General features: G+C 34.1%; 1 protein-coding gene across 3 annotated transcripts in view; it reads right to left on the bottom strand.

Moving 5' to 3' along the window:
• Positions 1 to 6,980: 6,980 nt before the first annotated feature.
• The window catches only part of LOC114754137 (diphthine--ammonia ligase), a 30,294-nt gene continuing 12,314 nt past the window's right edge, over positions 6,981 to 24,960 (bottom strand). For 2 of the 3 annotated variants that reach the window (XM_028942897.1, XM_028942899.1), the window contains 5 exons: positions 11,235 to 11,562; positions 10,801 to 11,132; positions 9,194 to 9,531; positions 8,333 to 8,687; positions 6,981 to 7,512 (listed from right to left, as the gene is read on the bottom strand). In XM_028942897.1, the coding sequence (XP_028798730.1) occupies positions 7,294 to 7,512; positions 8,333 to 8,687; positions 9,194 to 9,531; positions 10,801 to 11,132; positions 11,235 to 11,562 (1,572 nt within the window). In that variant the 3' untranslated portion in view covers positions 6,981 to 7,293. Of the gene's footprint in view, positions 7,518 to 8,332; positions 8,688 to 9,193; positions 9,532 to 10,800; positions 11,133 to 11,234; positions 11,563 to 24,960 lie in introns of all 3 variants that reach the window. The other variant, XM_028942898.1, reaches the window with a different exon arrangement.

The raw sequence follows: 24,960 nt of genomic DNA, 5'->3' as shown, positions 1-24,960 counted from the left end.
ACCATCTTTTAGGTTATTCTATTAATATAAAAATAAATTGGTAAAATAAATAAATTAATATTTCAAAATGACCAATAACTACTTTTTGGTATATTTTGTTTCACACCACTCTTGGAATATTTATTATCGATATCTCAATATCAAATACTTATAATAATATATTTTTACCAATCAATCTTCTGGATATAGTCTTCTAGGCTTATAATTATATTTTTCAACTTTAACTACTTTGAGCATATTTCTTCATAACACATTGCTTTGGGTATCATGATTTGTTTAATACTTTTTATAATATCTCCTGGTCTTTTAATATCATAACCAATTTTAACATTTACTTTTAATGGATTGGTACATATATTTGTCTATATGGCTGATCTTTTAATTTCATAACTAATTTTAACATTTACTTTTAATGGATTGGTACATATATTTGTCAATATGACTTCTGGTCATATTATAACATTTGCTCATAACTGTTTTTGACTATAGGGGTATCAATATCTCTTTAATTATAGTTCAATAGCTAAGACCAAAGATTATTGCTCTTCAATTAGTAACTCCAACAGTACAATGTAGTCATGCTCTTTATCACTCTTACAGACATGTTCTTTGCTTTCAATAGCACATAATCAATTTTTTTCAAATATTAGTTTTTAGGACTATAGTAAAAATCTTTCAAATAAAGTTTTTTTTATGCCATTTGATATTTGAACCATTAGCCTTCAAGGCTTTGATATTTGTCATCATGTAGCCTTCAAGGCTTTAATTTTTGTCACCATTAGATCATCAAAGTGCCATAGATTTTTCTTGTCATGCCATTTAAAGGTACCCATAGTGTCCTTACAGAAGAACAATTGCAAAAGTAATATGACTTCTAGTCATCTAATAACAAGATCAAAAGTATTACGGCTTCTATCCATTCAATAAAATAAGATTAAAATAATACTATAATAAAATAAATTAAATAAATGCAAATTCGTAATCAAATATAAATAACATTATATAATCATATATATAATACTGTGATAGATATAAAATGACATAATATAAACCAAACAGATATATGTAAACAAACAATAGAACACGAAGTATTAAAAAATAAATAAAATAAATAACACAATATCACAATGGGAAGATAATAGAATTAAAATGTATAGAAGGAATAAATTAATAAATAACATAATATATAGCAAATATATAGAAAATCAAAATTACACATGATAAAAGGATAAAAAGAATGATTGAGTAAGAGAAAGTTAATAGAGATTATTATCATATACTATAAAAATACATTAATTTACAAAAGGCATACCTCAAATCTTCAGAGCAAACTCGTACTGATAACATGTTATGAAAATAAGAAAGAGAGTAGAAAGAGAATAACAAAACAAGAATTAAGAGAGAAAACAAGGAGTATTTCTCATACACATATAGGTACAAATACCTTGTATATAGCTTCTATTTATAGGTCCAAACTATAAAAGTCTAATCCAAGAGTTACAAAAAAATGAACAAGGGAATAATAACAATAAACATGAAAAACTCCTCTAAAATCATTTATTGGGGGGTTATGGGTTTGAGACATTCAAAGATCAAGAATCCTATGAAAAATCCTAAAAATCAAGGGTTATGGACATCCACATATATATAATATTTATAACATTTACAGTTTTTTTTTAATCAACTCCTCATAGTTTGCATAGTTTTTAATTTAATCCTTCTATTGTAACACCGTTAGGTGCCGTCATCTCCTCCCTCAGCTTCCCTTTCCCTCCCTCTGCCGCTAAGTCAAACACCTTTATCTCTCACCCAGTTCATGTGCTCTCTCTCACTCTCTCTACCATCATCGTCTTTAATTCTTTCTCACTTCCTATAATAACACCCTTCTCTTTCTCCTCCATTCTTGCAGAGTCAATGCCATACAGTAGACAGAAGAAGAGATGAAATGGTTGATTTGCAGCAAATGAACTTGATTATGGAAGGGATGCTCGGGTTTAGATTTACTTCTTGAATGGGACAACCAAGATGGCTTCTTAGTCTTCTACATTTTGCATGTTCTGCAGTTGGTGAAGCATATGAAACAGTACGCATGATTGAGAGAGGGGGCTGGAGGATGCAATGAGGACGGATTTGAGTATATATTGCAGAGAAAATATGGAAGGAGAATTGGAATTTTTTTAATTGTGGGGTTGGCTTTTTTTGAGATGTTTGGGGGGTATGATTTGTCTTGTTACTGGAACTGTGGGCATGGTAGTACTGTTACCTTCTTTGTCCTTCTCTCTATTGAGAATGGAGGAGGATTTATCAATCACCATGGGAGGCAAGCTTGGCAAAAGTGGAGGAAGACGAGAAGGGCATTATTAGCTTTCACTGATAAATACAATAGTGGGGGCGAGAGTGCATGGACTTTCATAGAGATAATTGTATTCGCCTGAGTGGGGAAGGGAGGGAGAGAGAAGATGAGGGAGGAGAATAGGAGAAAGTGACCTGAAGAAGCCGTGACAACACCTGACCGCCCCTAATGATGTATGGCAGAAGGATTAAGATTAAAACTATGCAAACAATAAGGAGTTAGATAAACCCCGAGGGGTTAGGTCAGCTGGCTGGGGCTGTCCTAGCTTAACCACAGGTCTCGAGTTCGAGCTGTGAGAATGCAGCACCCTGAGGGGCCAGAGGACGCCGACCGAAAGGTTCCTTGCAAGCCTTCGATCCGGATTAGTCTGGGGACGTTGTCACGGCTGAAAAATGCCTATTTCCCTGGAATACCGGAGGAGAAATCCAAAATAAGGAGTTAGATAAAAAAAAATTGAAAGGACCTAATTCAAGATTTAATAAAACTATAAAGACTCACATATTAATTTTTCCTTTCTCGTATAAGAAGCAACGTCATTTATCAAAAGATCCGGGATATATTTTTTGATTTTTCTCATGTACAACTTACTATTACCTCCATTCTATTTTTAATATAAGAACTTGTTTGATTTTTATTTTGATTCTAATTATAAGATCTCAATCTATTTTGTCTTTCATATTTATCTATTTTTTCCCAAATAGTTTTTATAATAATAGTTGTTCTAGCAAATATACTTGATTAACAAGGATATTTTGGAGAAGACAACACATATTTATTACAAATAACTAACTTAACTAGTTTTCTTAATTTACTCAAATTAGTCAACTAGCTTTTATATTAAGGACCGGAAGTAGTACTATTCTAATTGATTAATTTAAACAGATTAAAAAATTAGTTAAATTAATTATTTTTCATAAGTAGGTGCTGTCTTTTCTAAATTATTTTTACCAATAATATATATTAGCTAAAATTACTATTTGATAAAACTTTTAACATCTGCGATTACTACAAAGACTATATTGAGAAAAATGGATAAATATGAGAGATAAAGTGAATTAGGATCTTATATTTAGGATCAAATTAAATGTCAAACTAACTATTATATTAAGGATTAAAAGTAGTATATGTATTTTTTTGTCTAATATAATTACTCCTTGATCGTTAATATAAAATCTATTTAACTAATTTGATTAGATTAAAAAAATTAGATAAATTAGTTAATTATAAAAAATATAACATGTTTTTCCTAAAATACTATAATTATCTTCTTTGATATCCTCATTCTCTCTCCTACTTGATTATGATGGAAAAAGGTATCAATAAGGGTAACTTAAAAACAATTGATAAATATAAGATATAGGTCATACATTTAAAATCAAAATCAACTTAACAATTAGTTCTTACATTAAGGACTGGGAGAGCACAACAATTATATTATATTATAATTTGTTGGCAAAAAAACACTTCATAATTATATTATATCATTAATAATATTTCACATATCATAGTTGTAACGGTATTAACTTCTTTTTAACCAGGACAAAATGATATATTAAAAAAGAGAATTTAAAAAGGTTTAATTATTACAAAGGGTCAGATAATTATACTAGTAATATTAAAAGAAATAAAACTTTTTTTAGAAATTACATCAATACTGTAAGAAAAAAAATTTATAAATAAGAAATAATTTATTGCCAGGTAACAAATGAAACATTAGAAGAAAGAGCTGGCGAATGCAAGACGCACTTGAAGAGGAGACTCCAGTGAGGGGTGATGACACCATATTTAATTAATCTAATAAAGCGTAGCTTGGAGAGAATTAGAATGGAACTCAATATTTGCATTGGCCATATTTCTCAAAAAAAAAAAAATAATGCATCGACTTTCTAAGTTATCAATCGCTTCTTTTCTATCATAGATTTTCTTTTAAAAATAGTTGAATTTTTTCTACTATGGTAGTTTCATTTAACTGTTTCTCTTTTCTATCCTAGTAATGATTTAAAAAATTTTAGGGTGAGTAACTTTTTGATTTTAAAAAGTGACTTTACATTGACCATAATAACAAGTTACTGGCTGGCAATAATGAATTATCTTCCTCTTATATTTAAAAAGGACATCCCATCCATTACGGCTAAGTATTAAAGGTCCTTGTTAGATCGAGTACATTTGTTAACTGATTTAACACTATAGCAATTCTTAAAAGCAAGTTCAGAAAAAGAGCTGACAAACTTAAATTCTTGAATAGTTGAAATTAATGAAATCTCATCTCTTGATGAAGAACCAAATTTCTTTTCATCCAAATAGTGTTGAGAAGATGGATGATGCTATGAGCAATGTGAAGGCGATTATCTTTACAAAGTTGAATAAGAGAATTTGCTTGATCCAAATAATGAAAGCATCAAAAGTAAAACGTAAAAGCTTTATCGACATACCTCTAAACCAAATTGCTTTAGTTATGGGACAAAAGATAGACCGATACTCCCAGGTTTTTTCCATAACACTTCCAAAAGACACTATAAACCAAAAACATTAATGATGATACTTCAAGATACCAAAAGATAGCAAAGCTTTATTTAGAAGTTTTCAAATAAAGAGGTGCTGCTTATAAAGTAACTTCATTTTCTAAATAGGAGACCAAAACTCACCCTAGCTCTAATTAAGATGACTTGTCAGTAACCAAATTTGTTCAACTCCATCTATCTTCAACCGTATAATGATCCAAGGAGTTGCCAGCGCAGATGATTAAATTAGAAGAATTTAAAATAAAGATCAACAAATTGAGAATTTCATGTGCTATTTTTCTTGGGTGGAGTGATTTAACAACACATGTCGATACCCCAAAAAAAAAAAAAGGTTGAAGTTAATTGTTCTTTGATTGGGTTGAGACCAGCAATATTTTGTGTAACTTTAGCGTGATAATGATATATACAAACATTTGAAAATATATTTTAGCTAAAGTAAAAAAAATCTTGCATCCTAATTTTTTTTTATATTTCCAACATTTTAATCTTATTTTTCATTTACATCTAGCATCCTAAATCATAAATAAGATTAGAATATTATACATAACTGGAAAATAATATTAGAAAGTGTTGGATGCATGCATCAGGAAAATAACATCATGTTAGATGTACCATAAATGCGTTTAAGTATTGAATACTAGTAGGAAATAACATCATATGCTATTTCACCCTAAAAAAATAATTTCCTAGCAAAATAAAAAAATTACCAACATCTAAAATACACACACACACATATTTATAATGGTTGAATCAAAAGTAACAATCTTTAACAATAGAAATACCAATACTTATCAATTACGCATTGCTTTAGGAGGAATGACAATTCGGGGCCAATATTAATTTAATAACACTTTAAAACGAAAACGTTTCAAATTTCAATACGGATCAAGGCCCATATAACACTTGAAATGTTAAAAAGAAATTATGAAAGATGAGTGTGAAATCTTTATGCGCATTACTTAAATTAATTTTGTTCATCTTCTATGTTAAAATTAGGAATATCACTTGTAAATTTTTTATATGTCAATATCAAATTATAAATGTTAGTATAACTAGAGGTGGTAAAACGGACTGACAGTGTGGATATAGACCAACCCGTGGTGGTGCAGGCTGAAGGAGCCCGCATTTTGTGCTAGACCAAGCCTGCATCAATTTTTCTTCCTTTTTTTTTAATAAAAAAATTATTATTGATATGGGTTAGGCTTAGTTTGAAATGTTAAAATTAGGCGTAGAATCTTGAATTTGAATAGTAAGTTATAATAAAATAATGTGAAGATTAATTTATAATTTAAGAAGATGTTTTTAATATTTTTTTATAAATAATTAATTTAACTAGTTTTTTAATCCAAATTAATTAAGTAGATATTTTATGTGTATATATATAAGTATCACATATTTATATAATTTTATAAAGACTTTTATAATAATACAACAAAAAAATGAAAAATAAAAGATAGACGATGATTTTTATATAACTACACACATAGTCACAAATATATAAAGTGAATGATATGAATAAGACAATATTCAATTGTTCATGTGGAATTTGATAGTTAAAATATTTTAACTATATTAAAAATTACATGAGGAAAACAAAAGCAAGCTGGCCTATGATGGAGTGGGCTCAAAACAATGTGAACTGGAATACCCTGCACCTGCCAACCTGAGCCTGACTTTTTTGGCAGACTCTACATATAACAATTTAAAAGATTTTTTTGCAATCTCTTGTGTTAAAATTTGAAAAATTCACAGCAAAACTTTCATGCCCCATTATCTCATATCGTTTCTTGCCTCGCGCAACAAACCCACGATAAGCTGGTTACTATCATCATTCATCAGTCAAATGACATCCATAAGATTACACACACATCTTCTCATTTTTCTGTTTTAAAGAACTTTTCACATAAAAATACATATCCATCTATTATCTCCGATCCTTAATATAAAAATTAGTTAACTAATTTGAGTATATTAATGAAATTAGTTAAGTTAGTTATTTGTAATAAATAAGTATCATCTTTTTTAAAATATCTTTGTTAATTAAGCGTATTAGTTAGAATTACCATTATTACAAATACTACCATAAAAAAATAAATAAGCTCTTATATTAAAAATTGAAGATAGTATTATATTTCTACTTAGTGAAATCCACGACAATTTCCAGCAGAAAAAAAAGAAATCAATGAAAATAATTAAATATATTGCATCATAGATACATGTATATTCATAACATCCTTAAACTAACTTTAAATTAAACGTAGCAAAAAGAGAGAGAATGCCCGCCAGCAGGACAACACAGTTTACAAGGGAGCTGGAAAACCGCATACCAAACAAACCCTCTTCCTTTGCAGTCCAAGCTCCCCTCAACTGCAACAATGAGATGAATGACACTTTTGGCCAGAAAGCAAGCACATGGACTCAGGATTTCCTAGCTAGCAGTTCACAAGTTACAACATCATCCATTGATGAAGCCGACCTTCCAGCACCTATCACAGGAACTATGTTGAAAATAGGCTCATCCCCACTTATAATAGCCTTCTTACTCATTTCGGCAAGTTCTGAAAGTGCTTCGTTGAACAAGGCTGCCATTTCCTCCATGGACACCTCAAGGCTTGCTGGGATGTAGAAGCGTAAATTCTGCACTAGCAAGGATATGATAGATTTTAAGACCACGACTCGGATGGGAGAGGAGGGAGGAGAATAAAGTAGAGAGAATTGGAATGAAATCCCAAGAAAGAAACATAATAACTAAAAAATCCCAATAATAGCTGAGCAGCTTGTAATCACAAGTTTTAGAGTAGGGAATAACAACTTTTAACTTGTCATTAGGACTTTTTGGTAGTTATTTTCTTTTCTTGAGACCCCACCCTAATTCTTCAAATAAAGTAGATGTTTTCCTTAATGTAATGCCTGATTGCAAACTTAGCATGTCAGCTTAAACCCACAGTAAAACTCCTCCCTGAAATTTGAAATGAAAAAACAAAAAATACCTCCTAAAACAGTGTCTGGCGTTTTTAATTTTACCTTTTCTTTCTTTTTTTTCTTTTGTTCTTGTTTTTTATTTTTTTGGGTGGAGGGGGTAATGTGCAGTATTTTGTTACATTTCAGGAAAATAATTATCATATTGAAGTATGTACTGGCTTCGTTATTAAGCCCGAGTTCAGGGGGGTAAAATGTAGTGTTCCTATCATATAGTTTGCTGATGCTCTTAGCCTCTTCTGCTAAATCAACTATTCCTATGGATGTATATTCCAATTGTCATGTGAAGGATGCACCAAATCTTTTAAATGTAAATAACTTGTACCGGATAATCATAATATCCATATGCCTGTAGTCATAAAAATAGAGAAGATTTTAAGGAGCAAGTATAGTTCAGTAAGCAAACACAATGTTTAACTTTAAAATATGATCAGGAGGTCAGGAGGGTGAAAGAATCAAGTTTTAACTGGTATGTTACCATGATATCCTCCCAGGTGAAAGCATTGTCTGTCATAGCTTTGTCAAGTATATAGACCAAGAACTTCGAAATTTTTTCCATATGCGCCTTAGAGACAGAAACTTGACCATCATTGTCATAATCAACCGGAAGAGATTCTGAACATATCTTCACAGCCGTCTCGCTTGTAATAGACAATATAAGCGCGCATATCCTTCCACGAACCATACATTTCTGAATGCAAGAATCCTGCCATCCCTCATGCTTGAAACCCCAATAACTCTCTGTATTTAAACCAAATCTTTCGCTTAAATTCTCAATTGTTGCCTCTGTGTCATCTTCAACATAAAGAATAGGCTTTACTTCTACATGAGCTCTGCAAAGTCAGACAGTGAAACCAACTAAATGCATGGATTACGTGATGTTGATGGCACAAGAATTCAATGGATAGTCCATTCTCCAGACCCACTCCGTATTCAAGGAATTAATTAGAGTATAAGACCAGATACGGATTATACTTAAGCTTCAAGCTATACAATTCAATGATATTGAGAACACCAAGCTAGTACAAGACACACAAAAAAAACCTTAAATCATAAGCAGCTTTCTTTCTTAGTATAAGAGTAAAACTTATTAGGATGAGAAGAATCCATAACTAGCAAGAGGGTAAGAATTCCTAAAAACAATTTATGAAAAGCTCAAAACAATACACTGTGGCAGAAACCCAAAGTGATGACCAGTCTCTTTCCTCATCGAATAACAGGTTCTCACTAAAAGAGACCTTGTGCCAAGCACCAAAGATAAGCCAGTGAAAATGCATGCATTCCTCTCCAAACCAAAAACAAAAATTCCCCCAAACCTGAGAGTGACAGGATTATGTACCTCTTGGGAAGATCAGGAACAAGGACATAAAGGAAAATGGGATTTAATGCTTTATGCATGTTCCCTTCCCTCGAAGGGGAAATCTTCATCTCCCTGAGGACAGTTTCCTGTTTCTCCATAAGTTCATGTTTCTCCAATGATGAGACGCGTTTAGAACAGTAAATAACAAATGCAATTGCAGATGTTGAAATTGAACATTTAAAGCACTTTGACACTGCCTCACTGTTTTTAAGTGCTTGTTCCAGTTCAGCACTTGGGCCTCCACTACAAAGGTTCATTGTAGGCGGGTCAAGCCCCAGCTGCCCGGCCATCTGAAGTATACCTTCATGCAAGGTTGCCTAACCAAAAGAATTAGAAAGAATTGAAGTTGCATGAGAAAACATTTTAAGATGTGATAATATCAATCACAAAATAAAATATGAAGGAGACAAGTAAGCAAAGCCATAACTTTTCAGTGTGTCTAAATTATTTAAATGATAAATTGTGATTCAATGTCCTATATATATATATTTATATATATAAACAAGAGCATCTACAAATTAGCTTTAACTTTCAAGTCCTGTCACCCTCAAAATCATCAAAGATGAAGCCAAAAAAAAAAAAAAATCCATGTTTGAAGGATTCAAATAATCAACAAGGCAGACATTTATCTAACTTAAATTAAGCGGAGTCCAGCAAACAGAGAAACAGCAGTCCTGATATTGAGGGGTCAATGAAAATTGCAAGGAAAACTTCACACACACATGCTTACACACACAATTGCATTCTCTAATCTCTCCTAATGAATTGTGATGCTTCAGCAGTTCAGCCACTGCATAGGAACATAAGCATGCCACATATAGGCCCGGAGCCGGAATATTTTAACAGCTGTTATGCTTTAACTATTTTCAGTTGTCCTAATACTCAATTTTAAGATGCAACACATACTCACACACCTTTGAACTAATGCAAACTGAAATGATTTTAGTGAAGAGGATAGAAAAACAGAGTGAATATGGGAGAGAGGGCAAAGCAGAACAGAGGGAAATGAGGGGGGAACATAGAGAGAAATAAGGGAGGAGGTGGTAGACGCAGAGAAAGAGGGAGATATCACATAGTAATTATCATTTTATTGCAGAAGATGATTTTCCTTTTGAATTTTCTATCTTATATTTAGTTTTCTTAGTATGAAAGAAACTTCAGATTATCTTGTTACAGCTTTTTGAAAGTCAACATTTACTGCTTGTTACTTTAGTAGCTTGCTTCATAGGAAGGAAAAGTGGCTTACTTCTTGAGGAGAAAATCTCCTTCTATAAATACTTTGCTGTCATTTGTAAAAGACAGACTTTTGGATGAATGATAATTACTATGTGCCATCTCCCTCTCTCTCTGCATCTACCACGCCCTCCCTCATTTCTCTCTATGTTCCCCCCTCATTTCCCTCAGTTCTGCTTCGCCCTCTCTCCCATATTCACTCTGTTTTTCTATCCTCTTCACTAAAATCATTTCAGTTTGCATTAGTTCAAAGGTGTGTGAGTATGTGTTGCATCAATATGCTACAAAGAAATAAACCCATACATTCCTGCTGTTTTTCAATACATGCTTGAGCTGCTGAGAACTACTATTACCTGGCTGTATGGCCCAATGCAACTAGGTGCCCAACAGGAAATGCTCTGCACATGTAAAACCCTTTTAGTTTGATTTTTTGTCACCAGAACTTCAACAAATGCCCTACCCAGACCCACACGCAGTAAAGGCATTTCAACTGTACTACGGGATGGGACGCCAAAAGGGCAATTTTCATGTGTTATGAACTTCACATAGGTATCATTCGCCATGGAAAACTGAGTCATATCATCAATGTAAAGATGAACATAGAGGACATTCTCCCAGCCAAAACCAAAACTCCGTAATTGTGATTCAATTCTCCCTAGAACAGCCACAAGATCTTCCTGCAAACCTGCTCCAATGAAATTAGCCAACATTACTTTTATCAGAAAAACAAATTAAAGTAGAAGTGGAACAGACTACTGAAATCATTGAAAAGATTACGAATTAAGACCACTGCATGAATCTTGCAACCAACAACACATGGAGAATGCACTCTTGTTTTTGGTTCTTGAAAATCGAAATTTATGCTTTGAGCCATCAATTAGACCAGCAACATCATCTATAGGCCCGCATGAGGCCTCACGTCTTTCAGGGCAACCATGCACTTCAAACACATTTCCTAGTTTCTCCATCTTGTGTTCATTGTCTTGTGGCCTTAAAGGTTGAGCATCTGCCTTGTTCTCCAAATGGAATGCTGAGGGGTGAAGTATTCCAACTGGAGCAATGGAATCTGAAGAGTGCATCACAACTTGATATTCATCAAGCATAATGCGAGCATTCTGAAATTTTAAAAATCATATCACTGACCAAAGAAATTTGCAGAAAATAATTAACATAAATTTAAAACAAAACAAGTAGTCATCAAATTTTTTGAGGAAATTAAAAGAAGTTCAAATTCTCAAAATCACTTGTATCAAATATGTAATTTTCTGAATAGTACACTGTATATTTCACTGAATGAGGGTTTACATAATATATAGGGTAAAAAGAATAAACCTAATTAATGCAAATATGATCACATCCCCTAAATTCCTCCTAAAGACAAGGGAATAATGATAATAGTCAGATTTTGTCACAATTTGACAATTACGAGAGATACACCTATTTACTGCTAAGAGATTCTAGGAGGTTTGGTTAAACACTCATTAGTGGGCGTTTGGCAGCAGGCTCACTTTCCCACACTCCCCCTCTTTCTAAGGCCTTCAAACATCTCTTGAGTTAGGGACTTTGTCATCACATCTGCAATTTGATTTCTTGAGGGTAAGTAGCAAGGTTCAATTATCTTCTTGTCAGTCTTTTCCTTAATGAAATGACGATTTATCTCCACATGTTTTGTACGATCATGATGTATGGGATTGTTGGTAATTTTTATTGTGGAGATGTTATCACAACAAACTTTTATTGGTGTGGTGTCCTCAGTTCTTAATTCCTTAAGAAGTCTTACAAGCCGTATTCCTTCACAAATACCTAGGGCTAGGGCCCTGTATTTTGATTCCGCTAAACTTCTTGAAACAACTAGTTGCTTCTTGCTCCTCCAAGTGACCAGGTTTCCGCATACATATGAGCAATAGCTAATAGTAGACCGTCTATCCTGTTTTGATCATGCCCAATCGGCATCTGTAAAGAGCTCAATTATTTTGGAATCTCTTTTTGCAAAAATAACTCTTGTCTTGGTATTGTCTTCAGATTTCTTAGGATTTTGTAGACTATTGTCAAGTGTTCCTTTTGAGGGTTACTTGAGAACTAACTAAACACACTAACCTGGAAGTAAATATCAGGCCATGTATAGGACAAATAGATGAGTTTTCCTACTAGCCTTCGATATCTTTCCTTGTTTACTGCTTCTCCATTCGGCTTGATTGTCAACTTTTGATCTAGCCTATAGGAGTGTTAGCAGGTCGTGCATCCAACATCCCTATTTCTCTTAGAAGGTCTAGTGTATATTTTTGTTGAGATACACCTATCCCTCTTTTCGTCCGAGCCGCTTCCATGCCAAGGAAATACCTTAACTGACCAAGAGGTCCTTAATCTCAAATTTGGTTGCTAGACTTTCCTTTAGCTTTGCAATTTCATTCTCATCATTACCTATCAATATTATATCATCAACATATACAATGAGTACAGTCAGTCTGTCACCATAGTGTTTAATAAATAATGTGTCATCTGCTTGGTATTGCTTATAGCCTTGCCCTTTAACAGCTTGAGAGAATTTTTCCAACCAAGCTCTTGGAGACTATTTTAATTCATACAAAGACTTATACAATCTGCACACTTTCCCTACTATTTTTGGATTTCTCATCCCTAGGGGAATTGCCATATAAACCTCTTCTAGATCATCATTAAGAAAAACATTTTTAATATCAAGTTGGTGTAAAGGCCAATTTAAATTTGCAGGCAAGGGATAAGAGAACATTTATAGTATTAATCTTTGCTTAAGGTGCAAAGGTCTCTTGATAATCCATTCCATAGGTTTGAGTAAATCACCTAGCTACTAAGCGTGCTTTATATTTGTTTATACTTCCATTTGGATTATATTTCATAATGAATACCCATTTGCTACTTACTATTGATTTACCTTTTGGCAGTCTTGTAATTTTCCAAGTTCCATTTTTATGTAAGGCTCTTAGTTCTTCCTTAATAGCTTGCTTCCAATTGGAGTCTGAAATAGCCTCATTGAAGCTTTTAGGAATTTTCACACTTTCTACATCGGCTACAAAAGTTTAAAGGTGAAGAGAAAGCTCACTATAAAACAAATACTTATTGATGGGGTGTTGAGTGTAGCTTCTCTTTCCTTTCCTTAGAGCGATAAGCCAATGGAGGTCTTCAAGACTTGGCTCAGTAGTTGAGTCATGGTGCTGTGTGGGTGTAGTAATGGGTTTGTTTTCGCTGTTTTGTTGTTCTGTAACATTAACAGGTTGTCTATCATAGTTTCTGACATAATCTGATCATGAACAGAATTTAGAGGTTTAAAGGGATTTGTATCATGAATGGCAGATCTGGTTAGGGTAGTTTTAGCATTGTTTGAAGTTTGTTCAGCAGTGTTCTGGGAGGTGTTGGTTGGTTTTGTAGGTTCTTTAGGAGGGATTTGAGGTCCGTAAGGTCTAGGTTGTTTAAGAAGATAGTCTGTCTGCTAGAATGATCACAAATTATCCAGTCACTTCTCTGGTTCTCCCTCTGAGAGGATGACTTGGGGTAATATGGCATGTTTTCTACAAACTTAATGTTCATAGTAATATAAAATTTATTTGTAAGAGAAGAATAGCATTTATACCCTTTTTGGTTTGAAGAGTAGCCCAAAAAAGTATATTTAATGGCTCTAGGATCCAGTTTCCCACCATGTTCGTTGTAGATAAAAACAATGCACCCAAAAATCCTCTTTGAAAGAGAGAGGTAACAAGGGATGAATTTAGATAAAAAGCAAGAAGTTGTTGTTAGCGGGGTTTGAAAGTTTAAAATTGTTGAAAGTATGAGCAGCTGACCTAGTTTTTCTTTCATAGATAGGATCATTATCTCCTAGAATCATGCTAGGATTTATTGAGTTTTATTGTAATTTATTCTTGATTATTCTCACCAAGATTATAGGAGGAGTTTAACAGATCAGATCAGATCTAATTCTCTTCTTTTTCCTATATATATGTAACACGTTTCTATCAATGAAATACATCAAGAGATGTTACCACAAATAATTTCATGGTATCAGAGCATAGGTCTAATGATCAATGGCATTCAAATCAGCTCTAATGGGCCAATCAAGAGCCTTCAACACTGATGGTGGAAACCCTACTCCACCATTGGACTATGAGACCTCACGAGGGCATGGCTCGGGTTCAACAGGAGGAGGCCTTGGTACAAATTCTCCATTGTTCCAAGGGACGCTCATTGCAGCGTCAGATTCTCTTTCGACAGTATTAATCACTCATCACCTCAATGACAAAAATTATCCAGAGTGGTCTTAGAGTGTGTTGATGCTTGTTCGAGGAAAGAATAAAGAGCAGTATTTGACTGGATCAAGTACTTCCAGGTTCTGACAGTACCTAATATGCAGCTTGGAGAGCCAAGAACACCATGGTGATGACCCGGTTGGTGAACTCCATGATGACAGAAATTAGTGAAAGCTATCTACTTGCACCATCAGCCAAAGAAATATGGGATTCAGCAAGAATGACCTACTCAGCAAGGGAAAATATAGTGGCTGTGATACGCGTAAACCGTCTTCTTTGAAATTTAATTCAAGAAGATAAAATTGTGACTCAATATTATACTGTACTGGTGAAATTGTAGCAACAAATGATCTTTATGAGGTTTATGAATGGGCTTGCACCAAGGATGAACTATACTATAAGAAGATTGTTGACCATGAAAGGTGCTACAAGTTCTTAGTTGGTCTAAATGACACCTTTGAAGATATAAAGGGTCACATTATGAGTATGCAACCTTTTCCATCCCTAGAAGAGGCATTCAACTTGATAAAGCATGAAGAAAACCCAAAGTTGCTGACCCAGAATGTCACCTCTACACCTGAGATCTCAACTTTGGCTGTTCGTGGAAACTCAAAAGGAAAGAAGTAAGAGCGATGGTGTGACCACTGCAACAAGGGTGGACATGTCAAGGATAAATGCTGGAAACTACATGGCAAGCCTTCTAATCTGAAATAGAAAAAGGATTGATGGTTGGTACTACAGAATCAGAGAGTGAAATCTTAACCACTAAAGAGCTCCTAGTCCTAAGGTATAGCCCTGCAAAAATGAGTGAGAAAACTACCCTCTCGGTCACATTGGTACAAGCAGGTATAGCCCTTACTCGTGCTCTTAGTGGTAAGACTAAACCCAAAAATATTTGGGTAGTGGATTCTGGAGCAACTGATCATATTTTAGGTTACAAAGAATTGTTTTATGAATTTCCTGAAATTTCAATACATGAAATTGTTGAGATGGCAAATGGACAATATGCAAAAGTAATGAGGTTTGGAACTATCACAATATCTAAGAATATTGTTTTAAGAGATGTTCGTTTTGTCCTTGATATTAAATGCAACCTGTTATCTATCAAAAAGGTTGCTACTCAAATAAATTGCTTAGTAATATTTCACAAATATTGCTGTAATTTTCAGGACTTGACCTTGAGAAAGATGATTGGTAATGCTGAGGTATGAAACGGGCTCTACTATCTTCAGGGATCACTGCCAAATAAACCTCAAGCTGTTTTTTCTGCTTTGACAAATAAAGATATCAAGTTGTGGTACTCTAAGTTATGCCACCCTAGTCTCCGTTACATGCAATTTAAATTTCGCAGTATTGATAATAAAATAATTTCTGATTTCCATTGTGAAACTTGTCTTCTAGCCAAACAAGTCAGAAACTCCTATTCATCTCATTCCTACAAAACCACACAACCCTTCTTTCTTATACATAGTGATGATTAGGGTCCATCAAAGTTTGAAACTAACTCCAAAGCCAAATGATTTATAACTTTTATTAATGATCATACTCGGTTCACTTGGGTTTTTCTAATGAGACAGAAATATGAGGTTTTTGACATTTTCAAAAAAAATTTTAAATCCATATAACTTAAACATGTATGCTCTATATCACTGTCAATATGCATAGTAGAGGCTTAATTTAGCAATTAGGACTCAGCGTGCTGGGCTCCGTGCCTCCTCTCTATACTTTCGACCCTCTTCTATGACCTATGGATGATTTTAATCTTTTTCCTGTTCAGATTCAAATTCAAAATTCAAATTCCATCTATGTTTCTTTCTCTCGCATTTCATTATTTTCTTCGCAGAACACAAAAACAAGAGGGGAGAGCTAATTTTCTGGCAACTTCATTTCCTCCCCTGCTCAAGTTGTGGCTCTTCCTTTTGTCGTCGCCGGTGTGCATGCAAGCTCACTCCGTCGCTATGGTTGTCATGGTTGCTACATTCTCTTCTCTCTCCCTATTTGGATCAACATCGTGTGGGTTTTAGAGGAGTCCCTCGTAACTCCTCCCACTCTCTTCATTCTTTATTGTAGTACCGATAGGTATTGGGATTGACTCTTGTGTGCCATAATCGTTGAGATCTTCTTCCTCTGTTCTGTACATTGCTACAGCCATCTTGTCGTCCCTTTTGTTCTTCTTTTCAGCCGCATATGTGTGCATTTTCCTCCCTTTGATTTCTTCTCCTTTCAGTTGCAACCTTTCAAATTTCACAACTAACTTCGTGTTCTCTGCCTTCGCTGTCTTCTTCTGTGAATAGCTTGCATGCCGCCAACTATTGAGGCAAGATATCTCTTAGAAATTCTTCTATTTTAAAGTTCTTAAATTTTTACAATCTCTCCCTCTCATGATCTTTTTTATTTCCTTTCCTTCTCTCCTAAGAGACCGAATATTACTTGCATTAGGTGATTTTGGACTGTATTTCTTTCGATCCCTTTTCATTCTTTGTCGATGGCAGTGGGGAGGTAGCAACTGGGATGCATAGATGATGGTGGTGATGCAGCAATAAAGAGGAACCATCAAGGATGTAACCCCTTCATTTTTTCATAGTAAGAAGATGACCACAGGACTCGTCTGAACAAGATGATTCATAATTAGTGGGTTTTGCTGGTGTTGTTACTATTATTGTTGTTGTTTTACAGTGTGTTTTATATGGCTTGGTTTTTTTTGTAAGTTATACATATGCTATGGATGGGGTTTAGCATCAAGTAGTATAATAAAAAAAAACACAAGTAATCCGTGATGTCCTTTCATGTTTGAGAGCAAAAGCCGCCGCCGGTCTGTTTTTAGGGAGAATGAAGGCTATATGTTTGATAATCTATCAACTATGGAATTATATCCACTTTTCTTTTCCCTTTTCAATTTCAAATTTTGATTTTTATACCTATTATTTGATTATTTGATTTTGATTATGAAACTTGGGCATTTGATAATGTGGATAAGATTTTGATTCTGCTATCTGATAAAGGGGGTTAAATGTATGGATGAGGTATGTCATGTAGATGGATTTAAGTAGGAAATATTTGTGATTGTTGAATACTGAGAATTGACAATTTGATTTGATTTAACAAAAGTATTATTGGTTTTATCCTTTTGCACTCAAAGAACACCAAGAGGATGATTTAACTTTATCCTTTTGTTACTTTGAACTTACTACAAGCACTACAGTAATGAACAAGTTAGTTATATTGGCATAAATTTCTATGTTGGTGTATTCTTTTTAATTTATAGAGTATTTATTCACATGCTTTGTTTATGGTAAGTAAATATTGGTTGGTGAATATTGTCGGGGGTAATTGTTTGTGTCATTGCTTGTGCATGTTGTAATGTAGTTTTAATTAATGGTTTGATTAACTTTTAAAGTCTGAATTTGTGTCATGCAGAAGCTAAATAATTTGGATAATTTGAAAATGTGACTGAGTTCTATTAGTTCAAAAGATTGTAGCCTGAAGCAGAGTTCCGAGACAAGGAACATGTTAGTAGTATGAGTTGAAGCAAAAGCAAAAGAAAAATTTGATCGGCCTACTTCACTACATGTAGAGGAAATTAGGAGTATTATAAGTTAACTTTTGTGCCCACTGTATACTCATGTCAAAATGATTTGATCTGACTGTACATTATTAGTGTCTATGCAATGTGATAAGCATACTAATATAAGAACATGTGGGTTGTAAATTCATGGAAGTTAATAAAATCATATTCTTTTTATATAAAAATAAAATCTTATTCTTCTTGAAATACGATGAGTATTAGACATAATAATTTTTAGGATGGAAGTTATTATCTATGCTTTTTATATTATTTTTTGTTATTCAATAAAGATGGTAATGAGAAATTAAATAATTTTGAATAAACAAGTCAGGAAAAGATCAATAGGATTCAATTAAATAATCAACAATTGGGTACACAAATTGAGAGGTATTATTCATGTGATTTAGATCTTTAACGAACTGTATGTATCTATTCATTTTGATTGGGAAGGGGCGAATTGTTGATTGAATAAAATAATCAATTTGTATGTGTTGTGCAAAAGATGTCGTTAGCAGTTAGCACTAGTAGTGTCCCACCCTAATTTTACTTTAACCAATGGGTATGAACCAATAGTTCGAAGGTCATAACAGAAAACCGGTGATGTTAGCTTATTTGCTTTATCATTCATTAATGAGGCATGATAACATTGTTTTGCATAGTAGAAATCTTCATCTTTTACAGGAATTGCAGGGACGATGATGATTTTATCAATTGGATATAGTTAAGGCCTTATTCATGTATTTTATCAGTATGTTTGAGTTCCGCTATGGTGACATCATTTACATATAGTATTGTACTACATATTTCACAATCCATTGCTCCTCATAATACAGAGTGATGTTTTGCACAAAATCTTATTAGGGATATGGATGATGCATGACATATCTTTATTGTTGAAAAGAGCGAAGGAGGTATTGTTTTATGGAAGCTACACATGATAGTATGTCAATCAATAAGGAACACAATCTTATGGGCTTTATAAATATAATAGCTTTAATGTGTTAATCCTTCTGTTCCTCCCATCATTAACAGATATTGTGGGAAAAAAATCCTAATTTTCTTCAGCTTAGGTGGATGTTTCATAACCGTAGTTTCTTATTTCATACTAAATCTGATGGGGTTGGCTTTATGCAGATTTCATTTTTTGGGCTTTTTCATTTTTTGCTTTAAAGTTTTTGGATTGCATATGCATAGTTGTTGGACTTTGTATAGATTGTGTTCAAAATGTCGCTCAATATTGGGATGGAAATATACCAAATAGGGTTGCTATAGAGTGTTGATTCAATTGAGGGATATTGTCTAGAAAATCCTCAACTATGCATCTTTCTTGGTATTTGTTTCATGTAATCCATAAAATTCAGTCATAAGAGCAAAGGCAGAGTTGCTTTGTGAGCCCTATGTAACAGTATATCATTCGTAACACTATAACACAAAATCTTCTACCATGAGAGCAATATTTGTACTGATCAGATGTGGAATTTTTTTCTTTTGAATTAGATTTCTTGTATTGATGTGCAGTATATGAACGGATTTGTTACTCAGAGAAATACTTGAGAAGAATTGGGAATTAAGGATTGATGATTGGGATTAATTTTATATATGTAAATGCACTTGAGTTTAAAAATAAAATTCAAATCATTTCAGGATTTTTTTACAAGTCATTGTTTAAAAAACTTCTTTATTATAGCTCTTTAAAAACACAAATTGGGATTCACCATCTGTTTGAGAAGCATAGCCCAACGTTGTTTTGACCAATTATTAATCATCACATGGACAAGTGTTTATTGTAGCAGCTTATGGAATTGTTAGCAACACCCACTACTCATGCCTTGTATAGCAGTTTCGTAGCTTAGTGCACCATGTTTGACAACTAATTAATTGTCTTCTTCATGTGGGAAGTAAATGCTTGCCATCTCAGTTTGTGCAGAAGAGGATTCACTTCCAATTGTATCCTCTACAATTTCAAGTTCCAACACTATTCCAAAATATTTATTTGCATTGTTGAACTATTTTTCATGATATTCGCTTTGTCATTAATGTTCCATTAATTTGAAGGATTTGTTGTTGAAATTTTTTTTTTTGGCAACTAGTTTGTTCAAAATCAGTTTCAAGCCTCAATAAAGGTGCTTCACAGTGACGATGGCAAAGAATACCTAAACACATCTTTTAAAACCTTTTTCGAAGAACATGGCATCCACCGTCAAATTTCTCGTGTTCGAACACCCTAACAAAATAGTATTTTTGAAAAAAAAAAATAAGCATATTCTTGAGGTAGCAAGGGCCATAATGTTTGAAAGTCATGTACCAGGCAAGTTTTGGGGTGATGCTATTCTAACCTCGGCTTATCTAATAAACCGAATGCCATCAAAGGTTTTGAAATTTAATACTCCTCTTTAAATTTTTCAAAAAACTTATCCCAATTCACCTTTATTTAACACACTGTCTCAAGATATTTGGGTGTACAACTTATGTTTTTAATGAAGAAGGAGGCAAATTGGATCATAAAGACATCAAAACTGTGTTTTTAGGTTATTCTTGTGGTCAAAAGGGGTATAAGTGTCTTTGTCCTGCTACAAATAAGGTGTATGTCACTCTAAATGTAAAATTTATTGAACACCAACCTTATTTTCACTAAACAACCATTCAGGAGGAGAATGGTGTGAGTGAATGGTTTGTTTATGGAACTAATATTGATCATCACAGTATTTCTCAATCTGGACAGCATTTAAATGGACCACAAAGATCACAAATCCCACCTAATTCCACTGCACCCAATCTATCATCTCCTAACACTATTTCTTCTCAACCCCAATTTGAACAGCATGAAAATACTGCAGAAACCAGCCCAAAAGTGCTAACCATCAACCATCCAGATCTATTTTTCAAGATACCAACCCTTTTGAGCCCCTCTCTATAATCCAGAATTATCCGAAACTACAATGGAAGGGCCTGAAAAATCACTAGAACAACAGCACAATAGTGATGAGCCTACTCTATCACCAATGCAAAACCATGAATTTGCGCTCGAGGCAAGCCTTGAGGATTTACCTTGGCCAATTGCCTTATGGAAGGGAAAGAGGAGTTACACTCAGCATCCCATTGCTAGGCATATTTCCTATGAGAAATTATCTCCAAACCTAAAGACCTTCGTTGTAAATGTTGAAAGAGAGCCTATTCCAAAGAATTTTAGAGAAGCCATTGCTCATCCTAACTGGAAACAGGCCATAGAGGAGGAGCTAAGAGCTCTATATAAAAATAAGACCTGCAAGATTGTTGATTTGCCTAAGGATAAAACTATGATGAGTAGTAAATGGGTTTTTACTATCAAGTACAATCCTGATAATAGTGTGACAAATATAAGGCTCATTTAGCGAATAGAAGATTTACTCAAACTTATAGCATTGATTATCAAGAAACTTTTGCTCCTATTGCCAAACTCAACACCATAAAGGTCATACTTTCATTGGTAGCTGACCTAGATTGGCCTCTTCACTAACTAGATGTTAAAAACGCCTTTCTAAATGGCAATCTTGAAAAGGAGGTATACATAGAGATCTCATTGGGTTTGAGAATTTTCAACAACTCCCACGAGGTTTGTGGGCTCTACAAGTCTTTGTATGGACTAAAGCAAACACCTAGGACGTGGTTTGAACGTTTGATACAAACAAAGCCAAGCAGATCACACTTTGTTTACTGAGCATTATAGAGACAAAATAACTACTCTTATTGTTTACGTTGATGATATAGTGTTGACAGGAAATGATACCAAAGAGATTGCAAGGTTGAAAAAAAACTTAGCAACTGAATTTGAAATAAAAGACCTTGGGTTCCTAAGATATTTGTTGGGCATGGAAGTGGTGCGTACACGTCAGGTAATTAGTATGTCTCAACGCAAATACACCATAGACCTATTAAAGGAGATAGGGATGCTTGGAGCCAAACCTGCAAATGCTCCAATGGATCTCAATAAAAAATTGACTATTAGACTTGATGGCACAGCAGTAAATAAGGAAATATATCAAAGGCTAGTGGGAAAACTAATTTACTTGTCTCACACAAGGCCTAACATATGCTGTCCAGTCAGTGTAGTGAGTCAATTCTCAAGTAGCCCTTAAGGAAGAACATATAACAGCTGTCTGCAGGATTCTCAGATTTATTAAAAAAAACCCCAAGGGAAGGATTATTCTTTGCAAAAAAGGACACTAGAAGCATCGAGTTGTTTACCGATGCAGATTAAGGAGGCTCCAAAATTGATAGGAGATCCACTACAGGGTATTGCTCCTATATATAGGGTAATCCAGTGACTTGAGAAGCAAGAAACAACCAGTAATATCTCGAAGTTTTGATGAATCTAAATATAGAGCATTACCTCTAGGGATTTGTGAAGGGATGTGGTTGGTCAGGTTGTTGAAGAAACTACATATTGGAAATAATAATCCTATTAAGGTTTGGTGCGATAATATTTCGGCTATTAAAATAGCAAACAATCCTGTACATCATGATCGTACGAAGTATATGGAGATTAACTGTCACTTTATTAAGGAAAAGCTACAAGCTAAGATGATAGATCTATCCTATCTTCCTTCCATGCACCAGATTGTAGATGTCATGACTAAGTCTCTTACTCAAGAAAAATTTAAAACTTTCATAGGCAAGCTAGGAATGATTAACATATATTCACTAGCTTGAGGGGGAGTGTTGGAAGTATGACCAGCTAACCTAGTTTTCCTTTTATATATAGGACTGTTATCTCTTAGAATCATGCTAGGATTGATTGAGTTTTATTGTAATTTATTCCTAATTATTCTCATCGAGATTGTAGGAGTTTAAGGATTAGATCAAATCTGATTCTCTTCCTTTTCCTATATACATGTAACACATTTCTATAAATGGAATACATCAAGAGCTGTTACCACAAATAATTTCAAAAACTTTGGAAGGCATTCTATTTATTAAATGAGCAGTGATTAAGATAGTATCTCCCCAAAAACCATTAGGAACATTCCTTTCAAACATAAGTGCTCTAGCTACTTCAAGGAGATATCTATTTTTTCTTTCAAAGACCCCATTCTACTGTGGAGAATAAAGACATGAAGTTTGATGATGAATACCATTAAACACCAAAAAATTTGTACAAGAAGAATTTAAATATTCTTTCCCATTATCTGTTCTCAAGATTTGAATAGTTGTGCGAAATTGGTTTTTAATGAAGGCATAGAATTGCTTAAAAACAAAGAAAACTTCAGATTTATTTTTCATGAGAAAAACCCAAGTTAATCTTGTATGATTGTCGATAAAGGTGACAAACCAGCAAGCCTTGGAAATAGTTTCAAATTTTGAAGGACCCCAAACATCACTATGTATAAGATCAAAAGGGTGAGGGGTACAGGGGTGACTAGGATAGGGACTACAAACTTGTTTTGCCAAATAATAGGTATCACAATGAAATTTATCAATAGATTTCTTCTTAATATTTGGAAATAAAATTTGCATATGGTGGAAACTAGGGTGGCGTAACCTAGATTGCCGCAACATCATTTCATCAAGAGTCAGCATATAAAGTAACAGTGCAAATTGATTTATTTGGGGAAGTGCCTTGGATATGACAAAGCCCATTCCACACTTTAGCAGTGCCAATCCTCTTCCCTAATGCTAAGTCCCAAAAACCACAGCCAGTATTGTCAAAAGTAATAAGACAGTGTAGTTGATCAACAATTGAACTTCAGCAAACTGGCCATTAAAAACTTCCATAGTTTTATGATCAGAATATTTATGAAATTCGGTGAACAGTTCCTTAAAACTAGTAATATGGTGAGTACCACCAAAGTCAATGACCCAAAGATTTTTAGAAACAGTTACACTACTAAAGACATGGGTGAGGACAGTACCTGCACAACTAAAGTGACAGAGGGGGTAGAAGTCTCACTAGCATGGGTAAGAATGAGATGTTTATCCAAAAGTTTGTGCTGGAGCAATAACTCATCATGGCTCATAGGTTCTGGGACAGGAGAAGAAGATCCAACAAACAAGCCTCACTTCCATATTTGCCTTTCTGTTTATTGTTGGGAGGCTTGCCATGTAGCTTCTAACACACTTCTCAAGTATGACCATTTTTGCGGCAGTAATCACACCACTTGCAAGGTTTTTTTGGCTTTTGTGTCACTTTGAGAACCATGGACAGCAAAAGCAGAAGAGTCAGTAGGAACAATAGAGGGGTCAGTGAGTACCTTCCTGCTTTCTTCAAATTTGACAGTATTAAAGGCTTCAAGCAAAGATGGGACATGCTTGAGACTAATAATTCTAGCGCGAACATCCTCATAGGAGTCATCGAGTCCAAGCAAAAACTTGTAATAGTGTTCTTGGTCCACTAATTTTTTGTAGTGCACGGCCGTAGCAGTACCCGGCCATTCATGGACCTCATAGAGGTCTATTTGCTGCCAAAGTTTTATTAGAGCAGTACACTAATAAGTGACAATCTGTTCACCATTTACCAAACCATGGAGTCGGCATTTGACTTGAAACAAGACAACAGTGTTTTCTATAACAGAATAGGTGGCTTTGACGAAGTCCCAGATTTCTTTGGTAATTGTTGACGCCACTATGATCTTTGTCTATATTTATCATTTATTGCCTTTAATTCAGAGGATCTTTACTTGATTTCTCTCCTAGGA

Source organism: Neltuma alba, unplaced genomic scaffold, assembly GCF_004799145.2.
Source record: "Neltuma alba isolate B1F8T4 unplaced genomic scaffold, ASM479914v2 tig00010087_pilon, whole genome shotgun sequence".
In the NCBI taxonomy this organism is placed as follows: Eukaryota; Viridiplantae; Streptophyta; class Magnoliopsida; order Fabales; family Fabaceae; genus Neltuma; species Neltuma alba.
This window is presented reverse-complemented; position numbering and strand designations above follow the sequence as displayed.